Source organism: Strigops habroptila, chromosome 9 (assembly GCF_004027225.2).
Source record: "Strigops habroptila isolate Jane chromosome 9, bStrHab1.2.pri, whole genome shotgun sequence".
NCBI classification, from domain to species: domain Eukaryota; kingdom Metazoa; phylum Chordata; class Aves; order Psittaciformes; family Psittacidae; genus Strigops; species Strigops habroptila.
The window spans coordinates 41,780,062-41,801,021 of NC_044285.2; the positions used below are offsets into that span (position 1 = coordinate 41,780,062).

At 43.0% G+C, this 20,960-nt stretch overlaps 2 protein-coding genes and 1 non-coding gene across 10 annotated transcripts in view; all 3 read left to right on the forward strand.

Annotated features, from left to right (window-relative positions):
* Positions 1–2,007: 2,007 nt before the first annotated feature.
* Positions 2,008–17,774, forward strand: RBMX (RNA binding motif protein X-linked). 6 transcript variants are annotated; one of them, XM_030498551.1, is made up of 11 exons: positions 2,008–2,244; positions 3,616–3,742; positions 3,943–4,049; positions 9,328–9,499; positions 10,639–10,755; positions 11,117–11,231; positions 11,336–11,461; positions 11,538–11,641; positions 12,122–13,368; positions 14,233–14,321; positions 16,829–17,774. In XM_030498551.1, the coding sequence occupies exons 2-9, from the start codon at positions 3,634–3,636 to the stop codon at positions 12,427–12,429; spliced, it is 1,158 nt and encodes a 385-aa protein (XP_030354411.1). In that variant the 5' UTR covers positions 2,008–2,244; positions 3,616–3,633; the 3' UTR covers positions 12,430–13,368; positions 14,233–14,321; positions 16,829–17,774. The 6 variants fall into 6 exon arrangements, with proteins under 6 accessions (XP_030354411.1, XP_030354415.1, XP_030354412.1 ...); XM_030498555.1 differs by having other exon boundaries at positions 2,143–2,244; positions 11,553–11,641; XM_030498552.1 differs by having other exon boundaries at positions 2,185–2,244; positions 3,613–3,742.
* Positions 3,799–3,872, forward strand: LOC115613373. Its single transcript, XR_003993374.1, has one exon. It is a non-coding gene; the product is annotated as a small nucleolar RNA SNORD61 (small nucleolar RNA).
* A 1,626-nt stretch (positions 17,775–19,400) lies between the features above and the next one.
* The window catches only part of ARHGEF6 (Rac/Cdc42 guanine nucleotide exchange factor 6), a 42,131-nt gene continuing 40,571 nt past the window's right edge, over positions 19,401–20,960 (forward strand). For all 3 annotated transcript variants that reach the window (XM_030498557.1, XM_030498559.1, XM_030498558.1), the window contains exon 1: positions 19,401–20,804. In XM_030498557.1, coding sequence (XP_030354417.1) covers positions 20,637–20,804 — 168 coding nt within the window. In that variant the 5' untranslated portion in view covers positions 19,401–20,636. The remainder of the gene's footprint in view (positions 20,805–20,960) is intronic.

Here is a 20,960-nt window from a genome sequence, read left to right on the forward strand (position 1 = left end):
GTTTTTGACTATGTATCTAGAGGGAATGACATTCCTTTCTTTATTCATTCTGAATAGGACTTACGTGATCAGATTATTTATGTATTCATTACTCCTCATCCCTCAGGAGGAGGGTAAGAATTAGAAGAATTATATATCCTCTAGGAAAAAAGATCTGTTTCTCTGCACTCGGAGCAAGACCATACCTAAACTATGTAGTGGAATACAGTAAAATACTGTTCCAGTTTGGAATGTAGATGGAACTAAGGTTTTGATAAGAATCCCAATGAAGATATCTTGTAGGACAAAGAAGAATTTGGCCCTAATACAATCACAGCAATTATGTTCATGCTAATCCCATTTAGCTACGTGTACAGTACATGTGTCAACAAAATGAAGCCTGGAGTTACCAATGAGCTATTTTACTCTTTTAATCAGAGAAGGAACAAGAGACTGTAGTTTGCATTTGCTTATCTTTCCAATTCCATGGGAGGTGGTCAGCAAATACACTGCTGCAGGTCACAGAAGCACACAGAGACTTCACACAGGGAGACTATTTTTAGCCTGTTTCGTGCAGGGCTAATAATTTGCTTTAGTTTTCACTATCCATCCCAGGGAAGCTCTGAGATTTAAATTCTTCTGTATTCAAACCCGAATTTGAACCTTTTTTTCATATGATAATTGGGTGAGCTATGCCATTCTTCCACGAGTGCATTGTTATCACATGCACTGCCCTCCCACTTCGTTACTGAAGCTCATCCTTCCCTTTTCCTGTGCACAAGAACAGCATCCAGAAACTCTTAGCATCTATGCTGGAAAGGTGATCATCTTTAAGCACAGCCTAGAGAAGTGTTTGACAGCCACCTTCTTTTGTATTCTCAACAGATCTATGAGGTAGTCTGAAGCAATGTTGCTTTCTGCTTTCCCTAACACAAAGAGCAGCTGAATATCTGTGTCTGAACAGAGGAGACTGAAAAGCTGAAGAAGAGAGTCTGATGTTCTCTCATCAGGACGCAACAATTATGCAGCTCTGCAACTCTTGAGGGCACTGGGCAGTATCAGTAGAGTCTATAGACTCTGGAAATGAGCTCCTCAGAGCTCACGGCAATCCCTTAGCACCACAAATCCACAGGGACTGGCTGCTGGTATCCCGTTGCCCACACCTGGGATCAGGTGATGCACTTGAGGTTCTAAGTCCTCTGGTTAATCCTAGTGGGATTTCAGCAGGTATATTTAGTTTATTTACCTTTGATACATCTTGGCACTGTTCCCTCACTGCACAAGGGTGAGGGAGGAGCTCTGTGAGATCCTAAAACATTCAAGGAACCAGCAATTCCTTCTTGTAGGACTCTAAGAGCCCTTCTTCGAGGAGTAGGAATGGGTGTTATGTGCAGATCCTGACCAAGCTCACTGTGCTTGGGGAATATTTATAAAAAGCAATGAATGGAGACTTGCAAAATAGTTGTCCTTGTAAAAACCACTCCAAATCCATGACCAGACATCCTCCTTTTAGGTCTTTAAGAATGTGACAGAAAAACCCATTCTTGTTTTTACAGTATAAAACTGAGTGAGGATTAGACTGGGTGCTTTGGTAGCACCAGCTTAGATAATCTACACATTCAAATAATGAAAACAGCCAATTTTTGCATGCCCAGGCTTCCTCCTAACTTCTCAGCTACCAGGTTCAGCCAGCAAAAGCAAACAGCCACAATTAACCTCCAGGTGTAATTAAAAACTGGGAGTTAGTTGAAGCAGCACAAAACTTTGACGACTTATTTCATTTTCAACCCCTAATGTCACTTCACTGTCAGTTTCCAAGGAAGGGGCATTAACATGCACACGTTAATTAAACCAATTAAACCTCCCCAAAGCTAAGCTGCCCCTTCTGTGAGGGATTTCGCTCCCGCGGACACCCCGCTCAAAGTGGGCTGCGGAGCTCCGCGGCAACGCGCCTTTCCTGGCTGGGAGGAGCGGGCCGCGCTCCTTTACCGCGGCTCACACCCCCCCCGCCCCGTCTCCCGGCAAGGCGGGTGTTCGGAGCCGCGGAGCCCTCCGGCGGGCCGCTGCCTATAGCTGCGGGAAGGCCGGGTCGTGCCGAGCAACCCGCACCAGCCCCGGGTGACCGCGGCGGGCTGCGGCCTCCCCCTGCCGGGCTCTCCGCCGCATGCATCCGGGTCTCTGGCCGGCCCGTGACGTCAGCGGTATAAAGGCCTGCAGCGCCTTTGTTCGCCCTCATTGCGCAGTTGCGGGTCGGTGCGAGAGGAGGTGAGTGCTGCCAGCCGAGCCCAGCGGGCCCGGCGGCTCAACTTAGGGGACAGCGGGGCCCTGCAGGTCGGGGCTGGGCCGCGGGAAGGCGGCGGCGCGGGGAGAGGCGCGGCCTATGGGTGAGGGAGCTGTGTTCCGCCGCTGCGGGCCTGGGGCGAGGCGCGGCGGGGCCAGGCCGGCCTCCCTGCCCGCCCGGCCCTGTGGAGGCCGGGGGGAGCATCGTGGCTGTGGCGGGGAGAGGGGGGGGTCCTAGCCGCGTGAGGCGCGGTGGCCGCCATTTTAGGTGCGGGGGGATCTGCTCGAGGTCCCGCCGCGTGGTCCGCCGCATCCCCGAGGAGGACGGAGGGAGGCCGGCGAAATGGCTCCAGACGGGGCTGAGCTGCGCGGTCGCGTTAGTGCCGGGGCGGTCGTTCGGTGCCGGGTGGGAGAAGAGTCCTTGCCAAAGGTGGCCGCCATTTTGTGGTGGTGTCTGGAGCCCGCGGAGGGTCTGACGCCCCCCTCTTCCTCCCGTGCTCAGCTCCGCCCGCTCCCCGGCCCGCCGCGCCTCTGCCCGGGCCGGGGGGGCGCAGAGAGGGGCGGCCGCGCACGCCGCGGCCTCCTGAGCTGCGCGGCGCCGCCGGCCTCGTGCTTCCCGGGGGGCTGCTTTGTCCCCGCTGCGGCGCCGGCCCTCCTTGAACCCTGCTGGGGCTTCCCGCCACGGCGCCGGAGGCGTGCGGGTCGCGTTTGAATGCAGGCGCCAGGGGGTTGCCAGGCGCTCCGCGGTTCAGCTTTGTCTTGGGCTACTCTTGCCCTTTCTCCTCCCTCGCCTTGCCTTAGCGGTGGCCTTACTGTGTGGAGCTGCAGTGATGGTCTGGTATTCGTTCAGGCTGACAAGTTGTGTAGGCCAGGACTTCCATAGTCTCAATGTGCTTGGAATGGCTTAAAGAATGAACTTAATTTGGAGTATTGGCCCAAGCTGACTTGAAAGCTAGTATTTTGGTGTTGCTTTGACATATTGAATACATCTATGGCAGGATTTAGAGGGAGTACTTGGATTTACCATTGAGGGTATCAAGGCAGTCACCCTGAAAACTTCCCATATTCACTGATGCTACTTGAGCTGAAGAGTTCTCATCAATGCCTTGTTCCACTTTTTAAAGTTAACCTGTTTGAGATAGACGATACAATGTGAAGAAATAACTGAAGTTAGTACTGCCTTTAATTGCTTCAGTCTAAAGATTATACATTTGTTCTGTTCTTTATAACTCCTGACATCTGGCTCAAGAAAATTAGCTTGTACTTTTTAGGAGTCATTGATGTTGTATGAGGTGGTGCTGGAAGTCTCTATTGCAGTCTGATGTTTTGTTAATAATAACCTTATGCTCTTAATAGGTCACTTTCAGAGTCAAAATGGTTGAAGCAGATCGTCCTGGGAAGCTGTTCATCGGGGGCCTGAACACAGAGACGAATGAAAAAGCCCTTGAGGCTGTATTCTGCAAATATGGACGCATCGTGGAAGGTACAAAGAAAAACCTTTCTATTTTAAGATACTAAGAAATAAAAAGCAACAAAATAGCTGTGATGACTCTTTTGGCGTTGATCATCTGGAAGTGATAGCGCTTTCATGTCCTCTAAGAAGTTCTGAGCTTAAAAGGTTAAATAAGGGTTAGATGTTGCTGCCTAATTACAGGGAAGGGTAACTTGGCTTTCTTTTTGCAGTCCTTTTGATGAAGGATCGTGAAACCAACAAGTCCAGAGGATTTGCCTTTGTCACATTTGAAAGTCCAGCAGATGCAAAAGATGCTGCCAGAGATATGAATGGGAAGGTAGGAATTAAGACCAATTACATGTTGCTGTTGACCGGCAGTATTGATCTGTGGGGTAAATTAACTAGCAATAAAAGTTGGAAAGACAGTGGGTTAGGAGATCCTGGAGGCAAGTCATAACTTGGCCAAATGCCTCTGTCTCTGTGAAGCTGGAATCACTTTCTCCCAATTATGGACTTGGAAGTAGAAAGTGAAGTCTGGCTGTCAGTTATACTTCCTTTTATTTGTTTGGAGGGCTTTTTAGTTGTCAGCTCTTCATTCTTGCGTGCTTCCTACAATGTTGTTATATTTGAATGCAGGATTGTGTAAATTACACTGTGGGGAAGTGACTTAGTTGAAAAGTATTCATGGTTCCCTTAATGTGGGTTTAATGTGACTTCCCTACTGGGCTTGCTGGATGTTGATGTGCTATCTGGTAATGCGTAGGTAACTCCTACATTTGTGACTTGCATCCTAAATTTACTTAGGATGCTTGAGGAGCATCCTGCCTGTTAATGTGAAATATCTTTGCAGTGAACTAGCAATTGAATTTGCTTGTTTACACCCTGCAATGCAATGGTATGACTTTAAAAGGAAATAAATAATGCATATGTGATGCCTTTAAAAAGAGAAACCTGGGAGTTTGGAGCAAAAAAAGCCTGTGATAGTTACGTGGGTAGTTTGTCAAAGGATTTGTAGCCTCTTGTGATCTCTGTTCTGGCATGTGTTTGAGAAGGTAGATGTAAGTTTGCAACTTCCTGGTCAGCAGCTGCTTATCTTCATAGAGTTGCTGTCTCTTTAGGCAGTGAAAGCTTTTTTCTCTGTCACCTTGAATTTCAGGCTCTGGTCTTTCATGCATAATCTGGACAGATGTGTTAAGGTCATGCTGCATTGGCCTTTAAGCAGTGTCTCTGAGGTGCCATTTATGTAAGGTGAAGAAACCTCTCTTGATTCTGGTTAATGAACGTTTGGGATTTTGATAGCTGTTTGTCTTCTTAGCATAAGACATTGAAGTGAAAGAAGAATGTCAGTCATTGCGGTCAGTAAGTAAAGCGTGATGAATATTTGCACTTTGGGAATGAACAAGCTTGCTGTAGTGTTCACTGTGAACACAAATAGTAAAACCTGCCTTGTTTTGTGTTACAGCAGCTTTCTGCTCTGTGTACTTAGTTTCTGGGTGCTTCAGGACAACCTCATGACAATAGTGTTACTTCTTGTGGAGACTTACTTCTTTCTTAAACAAGTTAGTAGCTTTGTCAAGGCAGAGAGTGACAAGTCAGAGAATGTCCTTTTTGTACCAGCCTAAACATCCTTAAAGGTGCTTCTTCTATTGAATTTATAGCTCCATTGTGTAGTTTGCTACAGTTCTGAAGACTTACTGCAGGTTCTTAAACACAGATTTCCTCACTGAACAAAGCACCGACAACTGTCAGACTGAAAGGAGTTCAGTCACTGATCTTAAAGTGTTTGTGGAGTGCAACTTTCACATGAAAATCCCTCTGGAAATAATCACCAACTGTTCTAAATCTTGACTGTTGTGGCATGTGTTTGGTCACATTGGAAACGTTTATGAAAGTAATACTTAGTGAAATAGCTAAATCAGATTGAGTGTGGCTGAGGTAATGTCTGCATGTTCTGGAATGCACCCATCTGCATCATTGTCAAGAAATGTGAAAGAGTACGGCCTTGTGGAGCATCAGTGTCATGGTTTCTGTCTTCAACACTACAAATTTAAAAGTACCTGCCTCAGCTTTGAAATCTGAACAGCAAATAGTGTATGAAAAGAGAATCCTCACTTGGGATTTGACCTAGAATGATGTCTTCAACATACCTAGCTTGGTTGGATATGAAGGATGTGGAAGATGTTCATGAAGTAGTCTCTTGTCTTCATCTTCAGAAAGCCTTCTGGACCCTAAATTCTGCTCGTACCTCAAAAAGACTGCATCCTAGATGTGAGGAGGAGTGATTGAGGCATACCGTAGGAAGAGAACACTGTAACAAATGACGACTTGGGAGTTTTCCTGTTCATTTCCAAATGCTGGATTGGAGTGCTCATGCAGAAGAAGGAGCAGAAGCGTTGTGCAGACAGTAGTTCAAGCAGTCTGTAAGGAGTTACTTGACCTGCTCAGCCAGGGGGAAGAGTTCTGCATCACTTGGGTTGCTCACTTTGATATTCCAAAGGAATTCCAAGTTGGAGCTAGCAGAAGGGGCTGACTTAGATTCTGCAAGCATGAATTTACTTTTATTTTTTTTCTTTGCGTGTATTCATGCAAAACATCCAATGTTTTGCTCCTTTCTTGGGGAGGAAGGAACGGTATTAATTATGTTTCAGTCTAAAATGGTACAAGCATAGACTAGTCTAAGCTTACTTGAAGATTAACTTCAGTCCTGCGGAAAGAGGTCAGGAGATAACAGTTTCTGGAGTGGGGATGGAGATTTTTCACTTCAGTTACTTTCTGTGCAGGATTGGATCAAGGTGAGCACGTCTGAGCAGCACAGAGGAAATGCCAGGAGTACTTTACCATAGCAAATCACCAGCCTTTTTTAAGAACCACCTCATTTCATGGTAGTCAAGCCTACATCCTGATGTCAGGAAAGGCACATACCTGGACACAGATGCGAGCACTGCAAGTCTCTGATGGTGAGTTTGTGCAGTAGGCTGTTCTGATCATTTGTTTTTTAAGTCCTGAAGGCAAAATGAATAATGAAAGAGAGGCTATGACCTTGGAGGAAACATCCAGCACAAGCCAAAGCTGTAATTCCAGCGTAGACCTGCCAGGCCAGCTGGACTGTGTTAAGAGGTTGGAAGCAAATCCTACAATCCAAACAACAGTCTAAAGCATACTCAGCGCTGCAGAAGGTTGTCTTCCTGTAACCAACAAGAAAGTGCTTCCATGTCTGCTGGTGAAGAAGCAATACAATATGTAGCAGCTCAGCCTGATAAGAAAAGATCCTCACTTCTTGAATATATTTGGTGGAAGGAAGCTCATTTGATCTGCCATCAAGGAATGTGCAGAAATGGTGGAGTCACTGCAGCATCCAAAGTACAATGATCCATTTGAGAGGAACCCCCTGTGTCCCTTTGGAATACTTGATTTCTGACCCACTCCTGAAACTTCAGATTTCATTCATCTTTCCCATTGGAATATGGAACAGTTTGCAGGACAGTTCTCTAATCCTGTTTGGTTAAGGTTCCCTGGCTCATCTTACAAAGCTGTATAGATTGTTCATTCCACATAAGAGCTCTTATGATTGCCAATCTATTATTATCCTTAAATGACTCTTATCTTCAATTAGTGAGCTGCTTTTTAGCACCAGGGTGATTCTACTTTATGGTGCCCATATCATAGTGAAAATGCTACTGCAACACTCTGATTCAAGGTTATAAACACCAATTAATGAGTGTTCGTGGGGACAACTGGTGCTTTGGGGTCATTGAAAAATTCTTTGAGATGGCTTGTGTGAGTTTGATCTGTCAGAGGGATGAGACCTTTCTTTGAACTAAGAACCTATAAAATGAAGTTGTCCCTTCTGCTTTAAAACGGGACAGACTTTTGACTAATATCTTCTGGTTAACAAAATAAAAGGAAAAATAATCTCTTGGACCTAACGAAAGGTCTTTTTGGACCTCAGGCATAGCCTTTTAAGACTGCTTGCAGGAAGCAGTTTCAAAAGAAAACCTTCTTCTGCCTCAGTAAGATGCATGAGTGCAAGGCAGAAGGAAATAGGAGGAGAAATAAGGAAAACTCTGCCTCCTCCATAAAAATACCTAAAGAACTTGGAGTGAGCATCCAGGTTCTCAGAACCCATGTTAGCAGAAGGGGATGGTGTTTGGTTTACTGAACTTCAAACAAGATGTAAAGAAACTAAGGTCATGATGGCAAAGCTTAAGGCTTCAAGCCCACTGTTGCTGTTTTGAGAAGGATGACTGAGACAGATGAATGATGATGGCAAAATAATGATACAACCTGATAAGTTCCAGTGATTAGAGGTACTAATGCTTGCTCCTGGAATGGTTGAGCTTGTCATGCCAAAAAGGCTTTTGGAAGAATCTTCCATAAGTAAAATACTTCTATGAAGTCAAAGCCAAGCCAAATCTGGTGTTGCTAGTATTTCTTAATTTCTTTTCCTCACATTGGATCCAGTTGGACCTGTGGATATACACACAGGTTTTCCAAACAGTAGCTACAGCTACATATGGTGGAGGAATACGAGCTACTGAAGTGGATGAGTTCAGAGAGACCTAGATTTCAGTGGAGAACAAAAAAGATTCAGTACCTCAGTAAAATCCTGTCAGCAGTTCAGAGTAAGACATCACAAGAGTCACATTGTTCATTTATTGCAGCTAAGGAGTGCCATAAGCAACACTTCCTGCCTGATTCATTAGTTGTCATAGCAGAGGTAAATATTCAACTGCTAAAAAAGACAAACCATGTTTGCCAGGATAGATGTGCAGTAACTGAAGTGCAGCAGAGCTTGTGATAGTGGCTCTGCTGTAATTACCAAGTGTTTGGTGTGCAAAGATTATGCAGAGATTTGATGAATGAAGTTGTTACTCATTGTGTCTTACCACCTGCTCATGTTGGAGGTACGATAGTTGGCTGCAGAGTTCCTGTTACTGCAGGTCTATATTCCAGCAAAAACCTTCCACTTTCAAACTCTAAAAACCCACCACAAAGCACCTCCACTCTGGAAAAGCAATAGAGTAAATGTAACAGTCACCTCTTTTAAAAACCCAGCCTGAAACAGTAGAGGAGTGGAGTGAATTCTCATACTCGCTCTGCTTTGTAGATACTGAAATTACTTCTAAGTACTTCAATGATCACCGTTTTATCAGGACATCAAGACAATGTACTAAACGGCCTCCCCATTGCCAGAAACCCCAACTGAAGCTAAGATACCTTCAGCTTAATCCTGTCACTACTGGTGCAGTCCTAGTTGGGTACAAAAGCCCGTGGCAATTGAAAGTAAATTGGAGATCATAAATGGTGTTTCATTTGCAGAATAAGTGACATGGGGCTGCCGTAATCATTGGACACTTGTGTTTTCACTGAAAGTCCTTTCTGATGCTGCTCTGTATTAGGGTTTTTTTTTTCCATCAATACCACAAGAATGAAGTACTGTAGAAATTAGGCCCAACATGCTGCTGAGTACATGGGGACTAATACTGAAGACTCAAAGCAGTTCTAGAGTTGCTCTAACTTTATAAAATGGAAGCCCTATAATAGTGAAGCAAGAGGGGCTTAATTTAAGACGTACAAACGTGACTGAGCAGTAAGTAAAGCAGCTTCTTCTTTAGTCATTAGATGGGAAAGCAATTAAAGTGGAACAAGCAACCAAGCCATCCTTTGAAAGTGGTGGGAGGCGTGGGCCGCCCCCCCCTCCACGAAGCAGAGGTCCTCCCAGGGGCCTTAGAGGTGGAAGAGGCGGCAGTGGCGCAAGAGGACCACCTTCAAGAGGGAGTCACTTGGGTATGTATTGACCTCTCTCATTATATACTTGGACAACATACAAGACAATCCCATTGGAAGATGACAATAATCCTACTGGAAAAAAAAAAAATAAAGTCAAACAGCCGAATAGTGCACTCCTTGTTCTTTAATAAACTGATGAAATGTGATCTCAGCAGTTTAGTCACATTTTTGATTAGGCAAGTACACCTTAAGAAAAGGCTTTCAAATCTGAAGATTCCCTTCTACAACTAACACTCCACTTGACTTTTTTGGCTATGAAAGAAAAGCAAAACTCCTGCCCTGCACGTGAGAAAGGAAGCTTTCTGGTATTCAAGTTGAAAAAGTGATTCTCTTCCACCAGGGAAAGGGAACTGCCTTTCATTCTTACTAGCAAGAGGTCTAAACTCACCAAGTTCTAGAACTGGTCCTTCCAGATCATAGTGGGAGCTAAGGAAGCTAAGGCTTTTTGGTTGTTATAAAAGTGTGTTGAGTTGAAGCTTGCCGAAGTGGAAGGATAATATATTACTTGATACTGGATATTCTTTAACTTAAGATACAGCTGTTTATTCAGAGACTTTTCAGTATCAAAAATACAGCTATTTATTGAGACCCTTTTCAGTATCAAAACAGAACTGTCACTTAAAAGCAAGCAGCGCCTGAGGTATAACAGTAAAAGCTGTAATGCAGGAAAAAACCCTGGAAATAGTGAAAACTCCTGTCTTGGAGAGTCTGTGTAGTAGGTTCTACAGACTCTGTAGTGTCTCTGTTCCCTCTCTGTAGGATCTTCTCTAGTACATCCTCCCAGGTGGCTCTTGTCTTCTGAGAATAGTAACTTGTTGAGCACTTAGCTGGTATCTGTAATCAGTCACAGCTTGTCTTTCTCACTTGGGTCACACTGTGGCTTTTGCATAAGTTCTAAAAGACAGTTCTTGATAGCAGTTTAGGCTGTGGACAGTTAGCTCGGTGGGCTCTCAGTTCTGCCAGTAGCATCTAGAGGTGGCCAAAATACAGGAGAAGGCTTTGAAGGCTAGTTTTAGAGGTTTGCTGTTGATCACACAGCAGTAATAACAGCGCCTAGGTTATTGTAGCTCAGGTTTTAGGGGCGTATGGGTGGGTATCACAGAAATAACAAGTTGGTTCATGGCTTACCCTTCTAGGATCTTCTCGAGGACCGCTTCCCATGAAGAGAGGCCCACCTCCACGAAGTGGAGGCCCTCCACCTAAAAGATCTGCACCTTCAGGACCAGTGCGTAGCAGTAGTATGGGAGGAAGAGGTAAGGAGCTCTTGGATTACTTTGTTGCCTTATCAGCTGGAGCAGCTTAGTTCTAGTTCAGGAACTGTTGCAAATCATTGATTCTGACGTGTGTTGCGGGATAATGTATTCTTTCCTAATCTATCAGTTATTTTCATACCAGTATCATTTTGTAGCTGTTTAGAATAATGTGGTGTGATATGATATGTTCCTTCTAGTGCCGCTTTTAAACTGTATAAGCAGAAGTGTAAAGCATTATAAATGTAGGCTGCAGAGATACTTTTAAATCCCTATAAACAGGGATATTATCTGCTAATACTTGCTTTGAGGAGTCTTTTGTGTGGCTAAATGATAATTAAGCACTTGGACTCTTTCTCTTAAGCTCCTGTGTCACGTGGAAGAGACAGTTACGGTGGTCCTCCACGCAGAGAACCGATGCCATCACGAAGAGATGTCTACATGTCTCCAAGAGATGATGGCTATAGCACTAAAGACGGGTAAGTTCCCTTTACTCATTTAGTTTGGCTTTTTTGTTCAGAGAAGGATTTTGATCTTTTGAGGTGTGACACAGGGCTGACATCTCAATTCCTGTTCTTTGCAGTTACTCAAGCAGAGATTATCCCAGCTCCAGGGATACGCGGGACTACGCACCACCTCCTCGAGACTACGCGTACCGTGATTATGGTCACTCCAGTTCACGTGATGAATACCCCTCTAGGGGATATAGGTACCTACTGTTGGATTTTTCTCCTTGTCATTTTATTCTTGCCATGATCTCACTGACTTGTACTAAGTCTTAGTAGTCTTTCCTCCTATAGTGATCGTGATGGATACGGTGGTGGACGTGACAGAGACTACTCGGATCATCCAAGCGGCGGCTCCTACAGAGATTCATATGATAGTTATGGTAAGAATCCATTTTGAGGATCATGTATTAAGCTGTACAGGTGTCATAAAATCTGATTTTTACTAGGTTGCTTGTGTTTTACGGGGAAGTGGCACACTTTTTTTTTCCCCCTACAGTGAAAGTGCAGTTGTTGGTTACCATCATATTAAATAAGCTATATACTAAAGAAGCAAAATCTACAGTTCAGAATTGCAACTATCTCTGGAAAATATGGCTGAGTTTCTTCTCTAAAATAACAAGCTGTTCTGGAATACCCAGTAAAGAGCCTGCCTGAATAAACACCGTCTTCAAATCCACTCACTGCCTGATATGCAATCCCCACTTTAAATACCATTAATGTGGCAGATAATATTAAGAACATCTCGATACATACAAAAGAGTAGCAGTAACCATTTAAATACAGCAATTCTGTAAATTCAGATTGAAATTGTTCTATATAACTTATGGTGTTGCCATATTACCTGACCATTGACCCTGCAGGTAACTCACGTAGTGCTCCACCTGCACGAGGGCCCCCGCCATCTTATGGTGGAAGCAGTCGCTATGACGATTACGGCAGCACACGAGATGGATATGGAAGCCGAGAAAGTTACTCAAGCAGCAGAAGTGATGTCTACTCAAGTGGCCGTGATCGTGTCGGAAGACAAGACAGGGGTCTTCCCCCGTCCATGGAAAGGGGCTATCCACCTCCTCGTGATTCTTACAGTAGTTCAAGCCGCGGAGCACCCAGAGGTGGTGGCCGTGGTGGAAGCAGATCCGATAGAGGTGGAGGCAGAAGCAGATACTAAAAACACTCTTTAAACTTTTGGACCAAGACAAATTACTTCTCAAACAAAAGAGAAAAGTGGAAGTTGTTCTATCTTTACTACCAGAGGACTACTAAAAGGAAAAGTTGTTTTTACCTTTTTTTTATTGTTGCCTGTTAAGTTTTCCCCTCCATGACTTATGCTTTTGTGAGGAAAAGTTAAACCCGTGTTTAATTTCATTTCAAAATTGTTAACATTTCTTTCAAAAAGCAGATGTTAAATGTATAAAACTTGAGCTGTGTACTAGTGTTGTAATTTTCAAAGTAAAGTTTCCCTGAAATGCCACACTTCCCATCTGATTTTCCTCATGAATGGAACAAGCAGTTCTTAAGAGCTTCCACACAACATCCAACCATCTAACATGGAGATGGATTGTTCTACATGTTCAGCATCTCATTCTTAAACAAAGTATTGCTTGTGTTGGAGGGTGGTGGGGCTGTTCCACACAGAGTTCAGTTGTGCCTAGAATTTGAAGTCACAGTGTTCTCAGTACAAAATATCTTCAGATCCTTGTGTAAAGAAAAAAAAAATAGAGGATATCATTCACTTAACCCGAAAAAGCAAGTGGATAATGCTGGTTTCTGCCTTCCTACTGTTTCGTGGGGAGTTTGAAAGGATCTCCCTTCCAAATGAATCATGTACATGTAAGTCAGCTCCAGAATACTGTAACAATAAAACCCCTTGACCAATTCCATCAAAGAAGCTGCAAAACGATGCTTGCTCATACTGTTTCCAATTTTTGCAACTCTGTAGTGTTTCACTTTTAAAGGAACATCTTTGATTCCAAAGGAGAAAATAAGATAAGCAAAGAAGTCTTTCTCTCCAACTTCTCAAAGGCTTATGGCTTCCTAAAAACAAGTGAATCTTTCAGCATTCCACAGCTGATTTAAAGCATCAAATGCCTGTGAAACAGCAAAGATGGTAAGCAAAGCAAACTAGTTTTTCCAGTCTAAGTCAAAATTGAACCAAGTTGTCTTCCTCTAGTACAGTAAAGCCAAGCTGCACGTCATGGCAATGGAAATGCTGTCTAGATTTTAAAAAGGAAAAGAAATACTTCAATATATTAAAAGTTCTCCAAATTCAACATTTCTTCTTGGATAAAAGCATTTAATGGCACCAGTTTTGAAACTAATGCAGCTCACTGTAGCCAGAATATTGTCAGGTAGGGTTGGGAGGGGGTATTTTGCGCCCAGTATCTTTCAGAGAAGATGCTTAAAGAGGCTGCATATACTATATTGTAACAAAACTAAAGCTTTGTGAAATGAGGAATTGGTTTAGCTTGCCTAATAGCAGAGTTTGAAACGAGCCATTGCAAACTTTAGTTGGATGCCTGAATCTCTTTGGTTTGACACTGCGTTACAGGGATAACTGGTACATGTGGCAGAACCTGGGGCAAGTTGTTCTGACTCAGGTAAAGCCATGAAGTTCAAAAGATGCTCTTGAATATAGTAGACATGAAGACCTCCAACTAAAACCACACACCCAAAAGCTTTGTACTACTGTTTAGTCCTCAGTAAATTTTTGTCGTTCAACTTATGGATTTAACATGGCAGTGCACCATTGACAAGGAATGAGAATCCATAAGCCATGCAACCTGTCACTAAGCCATTCCAGTCCATTCCAAGCCAGTGAATCCTCCACCACTTAGAAGAGAAGTAGTAAAACTTGCAACAGAATAATCTGCAAACCCAAGATTGTGACTGTTTTGAAATGGGGGGGGAGTGCTATAGGTTGACTCATGCTGTAAAACGTACTTCTCTTAGTTGTATCCTCTCTTGATTGCAGGGTGATAACTTCTAGAAGATAACCGCTGAGGTAACGCTGGTTCATCTGTGCTGATGACAGAGATGATGGTGCCTGTACCAGTACGTAAGGTAAAGATTACACTGGGGTAATAGCTGGAAGGAGGATTTCTGGTGGTTCTGTGCTTATACATAGAAATGGACATTTATATGAAGACAGGCTGAGAAAGTTGGGGCTGTTCAGCCTGGACAAGAGAAGCTGCATTATCTGAAGCAGCTTCCAGTGTGTGAAGGGGGCTACAAGGATGCTGGAGAGGGACTCTTCATCAGGGCCTGTAGTGATAGGACAAGGGGTGATGGGTTCAAACTGAAACGGGAGAGATTCAGGTTAGATAATAAGGAAGTTTTTCCCTCCAAGGGTGCGGAGGCGCTGGCACAGGGTGCCCAGAGAAGCGATAAATGCTGCATCCATGGCAGTGTTCAAGGCCAGGTGGGACAGAGCCTTGGGAGACATGGTCTGGTGTGAGGTGTCCCTGCCTATGGCAGGGGGATTGGAACTAGATGATCTTAAGGTCCTTTCCAACCCAAACCATTCCATGAAGAATCATGGAATAATAATACTTTCCATTTCCTGTTTGAATTTTGGAGGAGGAGGTTTAAGTAGGCTTTTTAAGCTGAGTTAGGACTGACAGAGGCTTGTAATCTGCAGACATTCATCCCAACTTGGGTGCAGTTGAACATAAAATACAACTACAAATGCACTCTAAATCATGCTGCAGAGAGTAGTTAAGTCCTAGGGATCTTTATAAGACCAGACCATAAAAATACGAATTGGTGTAATAAACGCGAGTTTATTTAATCAGTCTTGTCAAACGTGCAATTTAATGATTATACTGAGTGTAATCTTTGATTAGGAATTAATCTCTGCAGAGCTCCTTGGATTACATTGCAGAATTCCAGGCATCTCCAGAATGGTTTAAAGCTTTGCAGCTCAGCTGTGTTTCATGCCTTTGCCCTAGTAAAACTACTTTGCAAGTAGATGCAGGAGCAACTACCTTCAGATTTATGTGGAAGAATTACTCTGTTTCTTTGATAACTCACCAGGAAAAAGGGAAGTGGTAGTGGCTGTAACGCTATTACAGCTTTTTGTAAAGCTTTTCTACTAAATAATTGTTAGTAAAAAGGGAAATAACTTTAAATGTGGGACATATCTGTTAAAATTTAGTCTAAAGTGGTGGATAAGGACAAATCCCTTTTCCAAAGGAAGTATTTATGTAGGAAATATGCACTTTTAATGTCATTTATACTTTTCAGAGTACTCTGTAAATGTAAGAACATCCTTTGCTGTTGGGTTCAAATACTGCTTTTGAGAACCAACTTGTGAAGTGGTGAAAAGAAAAAGCTGTAGTTGATACAGTGCACCTGACATGTGGTCACTGATATCAGGGTATTGCTGTCCTGCGTGAAGGATGCTTCTGGTGCAGACTGTGTGATGTCTGCAGTCTCAGTTGCCTTACAGCTTACTCTTTTTAGGGTCTCAGCAGCTCAATAGCTGTGCAGTGCCTTTTTACAAACCATTACTGGCATACTCTGACATACTCCTGATAAATTGCTGCTGCTACCTTGATAAAGAAGAAAGAGATGCTTTACTGCAGCTTGCTGGATTGATTTCAGATCAAATACAGAAGCATCAGGAGTACTTCTGTTAAAGGAAGCTCTTGCCTGCTCCCACACCAGCCTGCAAAAAAAATAGCAGGAGTCCATTATTAAATGTATGGTGTGAGGTTGATCCAAATCAGGAATCCTTTAAGGAAGGGATAGAATGCATCCTATGTGACTTTGAAAGCTTTTGCCAACTCATCTAGGTGGTGTGAGAAGGTTTTCAGCTTTTATTTGTGTGTTTATGCTTCAGTTCTCTGTGTTATCCGGGCACATGAAAGCTGGTTGCTGTTGGCAAGTGAAAAAGCTGCTCTATTTTGGAAAAGGGAGCTTTTTTCCCCTTCATTTCACTGGATCTGGTTTATCACTTTCTCGTAGTAGTGGCCATGTTGTAATTAATAAATAAACACCAAAACACACTTTTCCAGCCTGCTCTGCAGCTTATAAACAGTTCTTAACAGGCACGATACCAGTGTTAGTTTAACGAGCAATAAATAGAGCTTAACTCATGCCAGAAAGGTAATACTAACTTTGTAAAACATAAGGATGTAATTCTACAGATTCAGCAAGCTGCTCACCTTCTCTTGATTACAAGTTTATAGCACATGCTTACTTACAGATTAATACCAGTGTGCATGTCAGTTCATTACAGGATTCCTGAGTATCATGCTGAGATAGTCAAGAGCTAGTGGGATTTTGTGGTAGGCAGAGTTTGGAGAAGGAATACACACAGAATTTACAGGGGCTTTACTTACTACTTGATCTGGAGACAGTGTTGTACAAGAAGTGTGCATTAATACAAGCAGTGCTCAGATGAGTTTGTTGTAGTTAGCTACTGATGTATTGTCCTACTCTTGGCACAGGTTGAATACAATCCAAACGCATGCATTGTGTGTATAAAAACAATCAACTGGAAGATGATTTAACTCTTTTGTCTCCTGGTTTCTGAGACCGTACTAACTTGCATTTCCTTTTTTCAGTTACAGTGACCAGAAGAAGGCAGTGCAGCAGTGGAAAATGGAAGGATAACAAACACAACTGTTAAAAGCTTGGCTTTTGAGTGTGGTGTTACCCACTATTTGTTTCCGTGGGCTGTGTTACCATTCAGAGTTGCCTTTGAAAGTAGCACTACTAATTTCTTGGATATAAAAAAAATGAGGTGGAGGTCAGTTGCTGTCTGCTAACAGCAGTCAGTCGATGTGCATCAGTAGATTCCGCAGCAGAAAAATACTCTTGAGGTTGCCCTTAATGTGGGGTGATTTCTGTTTATGCTGGGCAAAAAAAGCAAGTTACATAGAAGCGAGGTTTAGTCCTCTGAAAGGCAGAGGACTAAGCTGTTACAAATTCTTCACTAAGAAACCATAAGAAGTTTTACTATATTCTTACATGTAGTTGTCCAGGCCTTCTGGATGAGAGGAAGGAAGTGTTGATGTACTGAGATGATATTAGTGGTAAATCCCGAGAATATTGAGTGTTCTTGCATGTACTGGCTTCTTGCAAACCTCCAGACAGCACTGCATCTCTCACAAGATGCTGTCTTCAAACCTTTGCCTTGGTTTTGATGCATTTTTATCTTACATATGTGTCGATGTGCCAGTGGATGGGAGAGAAATCCTCAGGCACTGGTATTTCATGTAGAAAACTAACTTCACATTGATTGAAGTACTTCACAGTCATGGCTAATAAAGTTTATACTGTGGGAGACATAAACCGATCTCATTTAAACCACTAACACTCAGTTTATAATGCATGGTTAAAGCATGCATATCTTAAGGGGGTTAAAACTACCTGTGGGTTTTGGGATAAGAGTATCACTTCAACCATTACTTGTGGACTGCAGATTGTAGGAGTAAGTCTTACGTGTATGTAGCAGATGGGTAGAATTGCAGTATTTCCCAGGGCTAATAAATGTACTGTTAAAGAAACCATGGGCTTGGTTTTGTTTTTAATTTAAAAGGAAATAGCCATTACTCAGTGTCACTTGCATGGTGGAAAAGATGACTCTGTTAACATACTGAGGGGAGGTTTAGGGCTACAAAGTGGTCTTGGAGAGTGTATTTGCTGCAGGAAAGAATAACATGCTGTGATATCAAGAGATTCCTTTTTCAGCAGTTACTGCTGAGTTACTGCTGTTCAGGCTGAACCAGATCATCCCAACTGAAATGTAATGCCAACATCTGAGCTATCATACAAAATAAGATTGATATCTGCCTGAAATGCTAAGTAATGAGAATGTACCACCAGTGTGAATTGGCTCATGCACTGACTCAGGCTTGATTGCTGAAAGTCACTAGTTTAAATGTGAGGCAGCACTAAAATGCAGCAGAAAAATACTCCACTGTTGCTCTTTGTGTTGGGTGTTTTCCCTCTGTGCTGAAAACCAGAGCAAGTTACATAAAAGCGAGTGACTTGGAGGAGAACAGGATGTTTTCTGAACATCTGAATGCTGTTCTTGCTCCTGTGGCCATCCTCTTACTGATGTATATGCCATCAGAGTCCCTTGATAAGTAGGTATAAACCACCTCCCTCTGTTCAGTTTGAAAGTCCTACTGTGCTACAGAGTCATCCCTGGTGAAAATTGGGCTGCACATATAAGTGTGTTTGTAACTAGGGGGTGGAGGTCAACTGACAATTCATTTTATTTGTTCCCTTCAGCAAATAAATAACCAAAGTTGAAGTCTTTTCCAAAGACCAGCCCAGAAATTTGCTTGGCAGCTATACCTTTGTCTCTGGATTTGCCACAGAGTTAATTCTAGTGTAGGAGTGGGTGAACAACCTGGAACGTTTTAAATGGGTCCTTTGTGAAAGATGTAAGCTTGGCCTTGAGGTGGCTAATCAGAAATGCCTTAAATTTGGGGGCTTTGTGAATATGTCTCCACGTCTTTCAAGCAGTTGGTGAGTTCAGGATGCGGGAAGCATTTTCGTTTACTGGTACTTGCAACCATTAACATCTGCTTGGCTGAAACATGAACTAGTCATGAAACTAAACCTGCCTACTTAAACAAGACAAGGTTTGCTTTAGAGCAGGGTGAAGTACTCTGCTGTGCTCAGGTTTGTAGCGCTGAGTTTGCTCTTTACATCAGAAAACTGGTACGTTCTGATGAGGTGGCAGAAGTGGATGTCTGCATGAACAAATTACTGTTCCCTGTAGATCATTGAGCCTTCCTTGTCTTTGCCTGCTGCAGATTTGGAAAAAGAAAAAGCAAGCTATGAAAGTGGAGACTGCAAGTACTCACTTCTGCAAAATAGTGCTCATGAGAACTGGAGAGAGAAGAAAACCCCTCAAGTTCTTCTAATTAGTCATAAATTTGCAATGTTTGGCACATACGGATAGTTGTAGATGTACTTCACCAGATGGCAATGAGTTTTGTGATGGAGCTTCAGCCAGCTTTACCGTTCACGCTGGCTGCAGATCTGTGTTACTAGCGTGTCCTTACGGCACAGAACTGGAACTCAGCCCCAGTCCTCACAAAGGTCAAAACATGTCTAACCCTAAAAGAGCAATTCTGATTCCTTACTGGTGGCTGTTAGGTCCCATAAGACCTGGAAAGTGGAGACACAAACCCAAGCATGTTTATTGTATATCATTTATCCTTTTGCTGTTCTGTTTCTTCCTACCCTTTAAATCATTAACCCTAAGCAGTTTGAGAGCACTGATGTCTTCAAAACAGTTGCTTCAAGTAAGAGGATTAGGAATTGGCTCAGAACATTGTCACTGTGCAGTGCTGGTCTCTAGGATAACTTGTTCCTATGGTATTGCTTCAATCCATGATGTTCCAACTTCTTTGGCACCATAAATGCAGAATGACTTCACTTTCCATCTGTTCTGGTGAAAGGATAGTTAAGAAGATGTCAAGATGACTGGACTTCTCTAAGTTAATCTGATCACTAGTGATGGCTAATACGGCCCCAGAGCAGGGTGAAAACTGATTCACTCCATACAGTGGATCCTGAATCGCTGGTGGAAAGGGCCATTTTAACAGGAGGAGTAAAATAGTTGGGAAGTTTAATTCTCAGCTTTGGAGGACTTAAATTCATGAACTTTCCTAAGTTATCCAGATGTTTGAGAGATGTATCATCTCCCAAACCCCCATTTTGGATTAGATGTGCGCTTGTATTAAACAGTTGAAAACCCCACTGTTTTTCTGCATACAGTGCATGGTCAGAATTCATTTTCAAAAGTCAGATCTTGAAAACAGAAAACTTCCTCTAAAAGGCAATATTAATAACTAGGTTTGCCACATAAAGTCAAAAAAGGCTAATTTGAAGTCAGTGTGATGCTGCTCCCAGTCCTCTTTAGTGTGAAGTTCTGTTTCAATGCCGTAAATACCTCATTACTTACAGTAGTAAAGACAAATTTACTTCTTGGGACAATGGCTGTAAGTAAAGACCACATTTACCAGATGGTAGGATGCCATAAGGAGAAAGTCAGTAGGTATGTTGGAACTAGATGATACTGAGGTCTTTTCCAACCCAAACCATTCTATGATACTTTTGGTGGAATAAGTACCCACATCAACCACTTCTATTTCCAATAATGTTGGAAATGTGTAGTTGACTTCTTTAACAGAGCACTAGAAGCTCTTTTACTTTGAGAACAAGTTTGTTACCTCACAGTGACAGTACTTCTGGTTCTTAAGCGTTGGTGAGTTTCTGTGCTAAGCAAAAAAAAAAGGTAGTTTCACACTCGAGCTGTGCAAGCAGCAGCAGAGGCAGGAAGATATAATCACGGATGTGGGTTCCAGCAGGCTGCTGCACAGGAGAACTGCGCTGGCAGCACAGCTCTCCATGATGAATCCAGAAGAACAAACTGTAACGTGGCTGATCTCATTAGGAGTGTTAAATTCCCCTAAGAAAACGATAGATGATCCCGAAGAATTCCTGAAGGGTGCTCTCAAAGATGGAACTGTGCTTTGTAAACTCATTAATCGACTGCTTCCGGGATCTGCTGAAAAGGTAACTACTCTCTAAGATGTATTTTGCGAGCCTGAAACAGTAAAATACTGCCCTGGTTTGTGGTTTTCTTCCGTAAGATGAGCAAGGAGTATCAGAGACATGGTTTACATCTCAGTTAACAGCATCTAATTGAGGGCAAAGTACAATTGTAGCTTT

Coding starts and splice junctions, on each gene's coding strand:
- RBMX (XM_030498553.2), top strand. Junction 3,743..3,942: donor ATATGGACGCATCGTGGAAG/GTACAAAGAAAA, acceptor TTCTTTTTGCAG/TCCTTTTGATGAAGGATCGT. Junction 11,642..12,121: donor AGATTCATATGATAGTTATG/GTAAGAATCCAT, acceptor TTGACCCTGCAG/GTAACTCACGTAGTGCTCCA.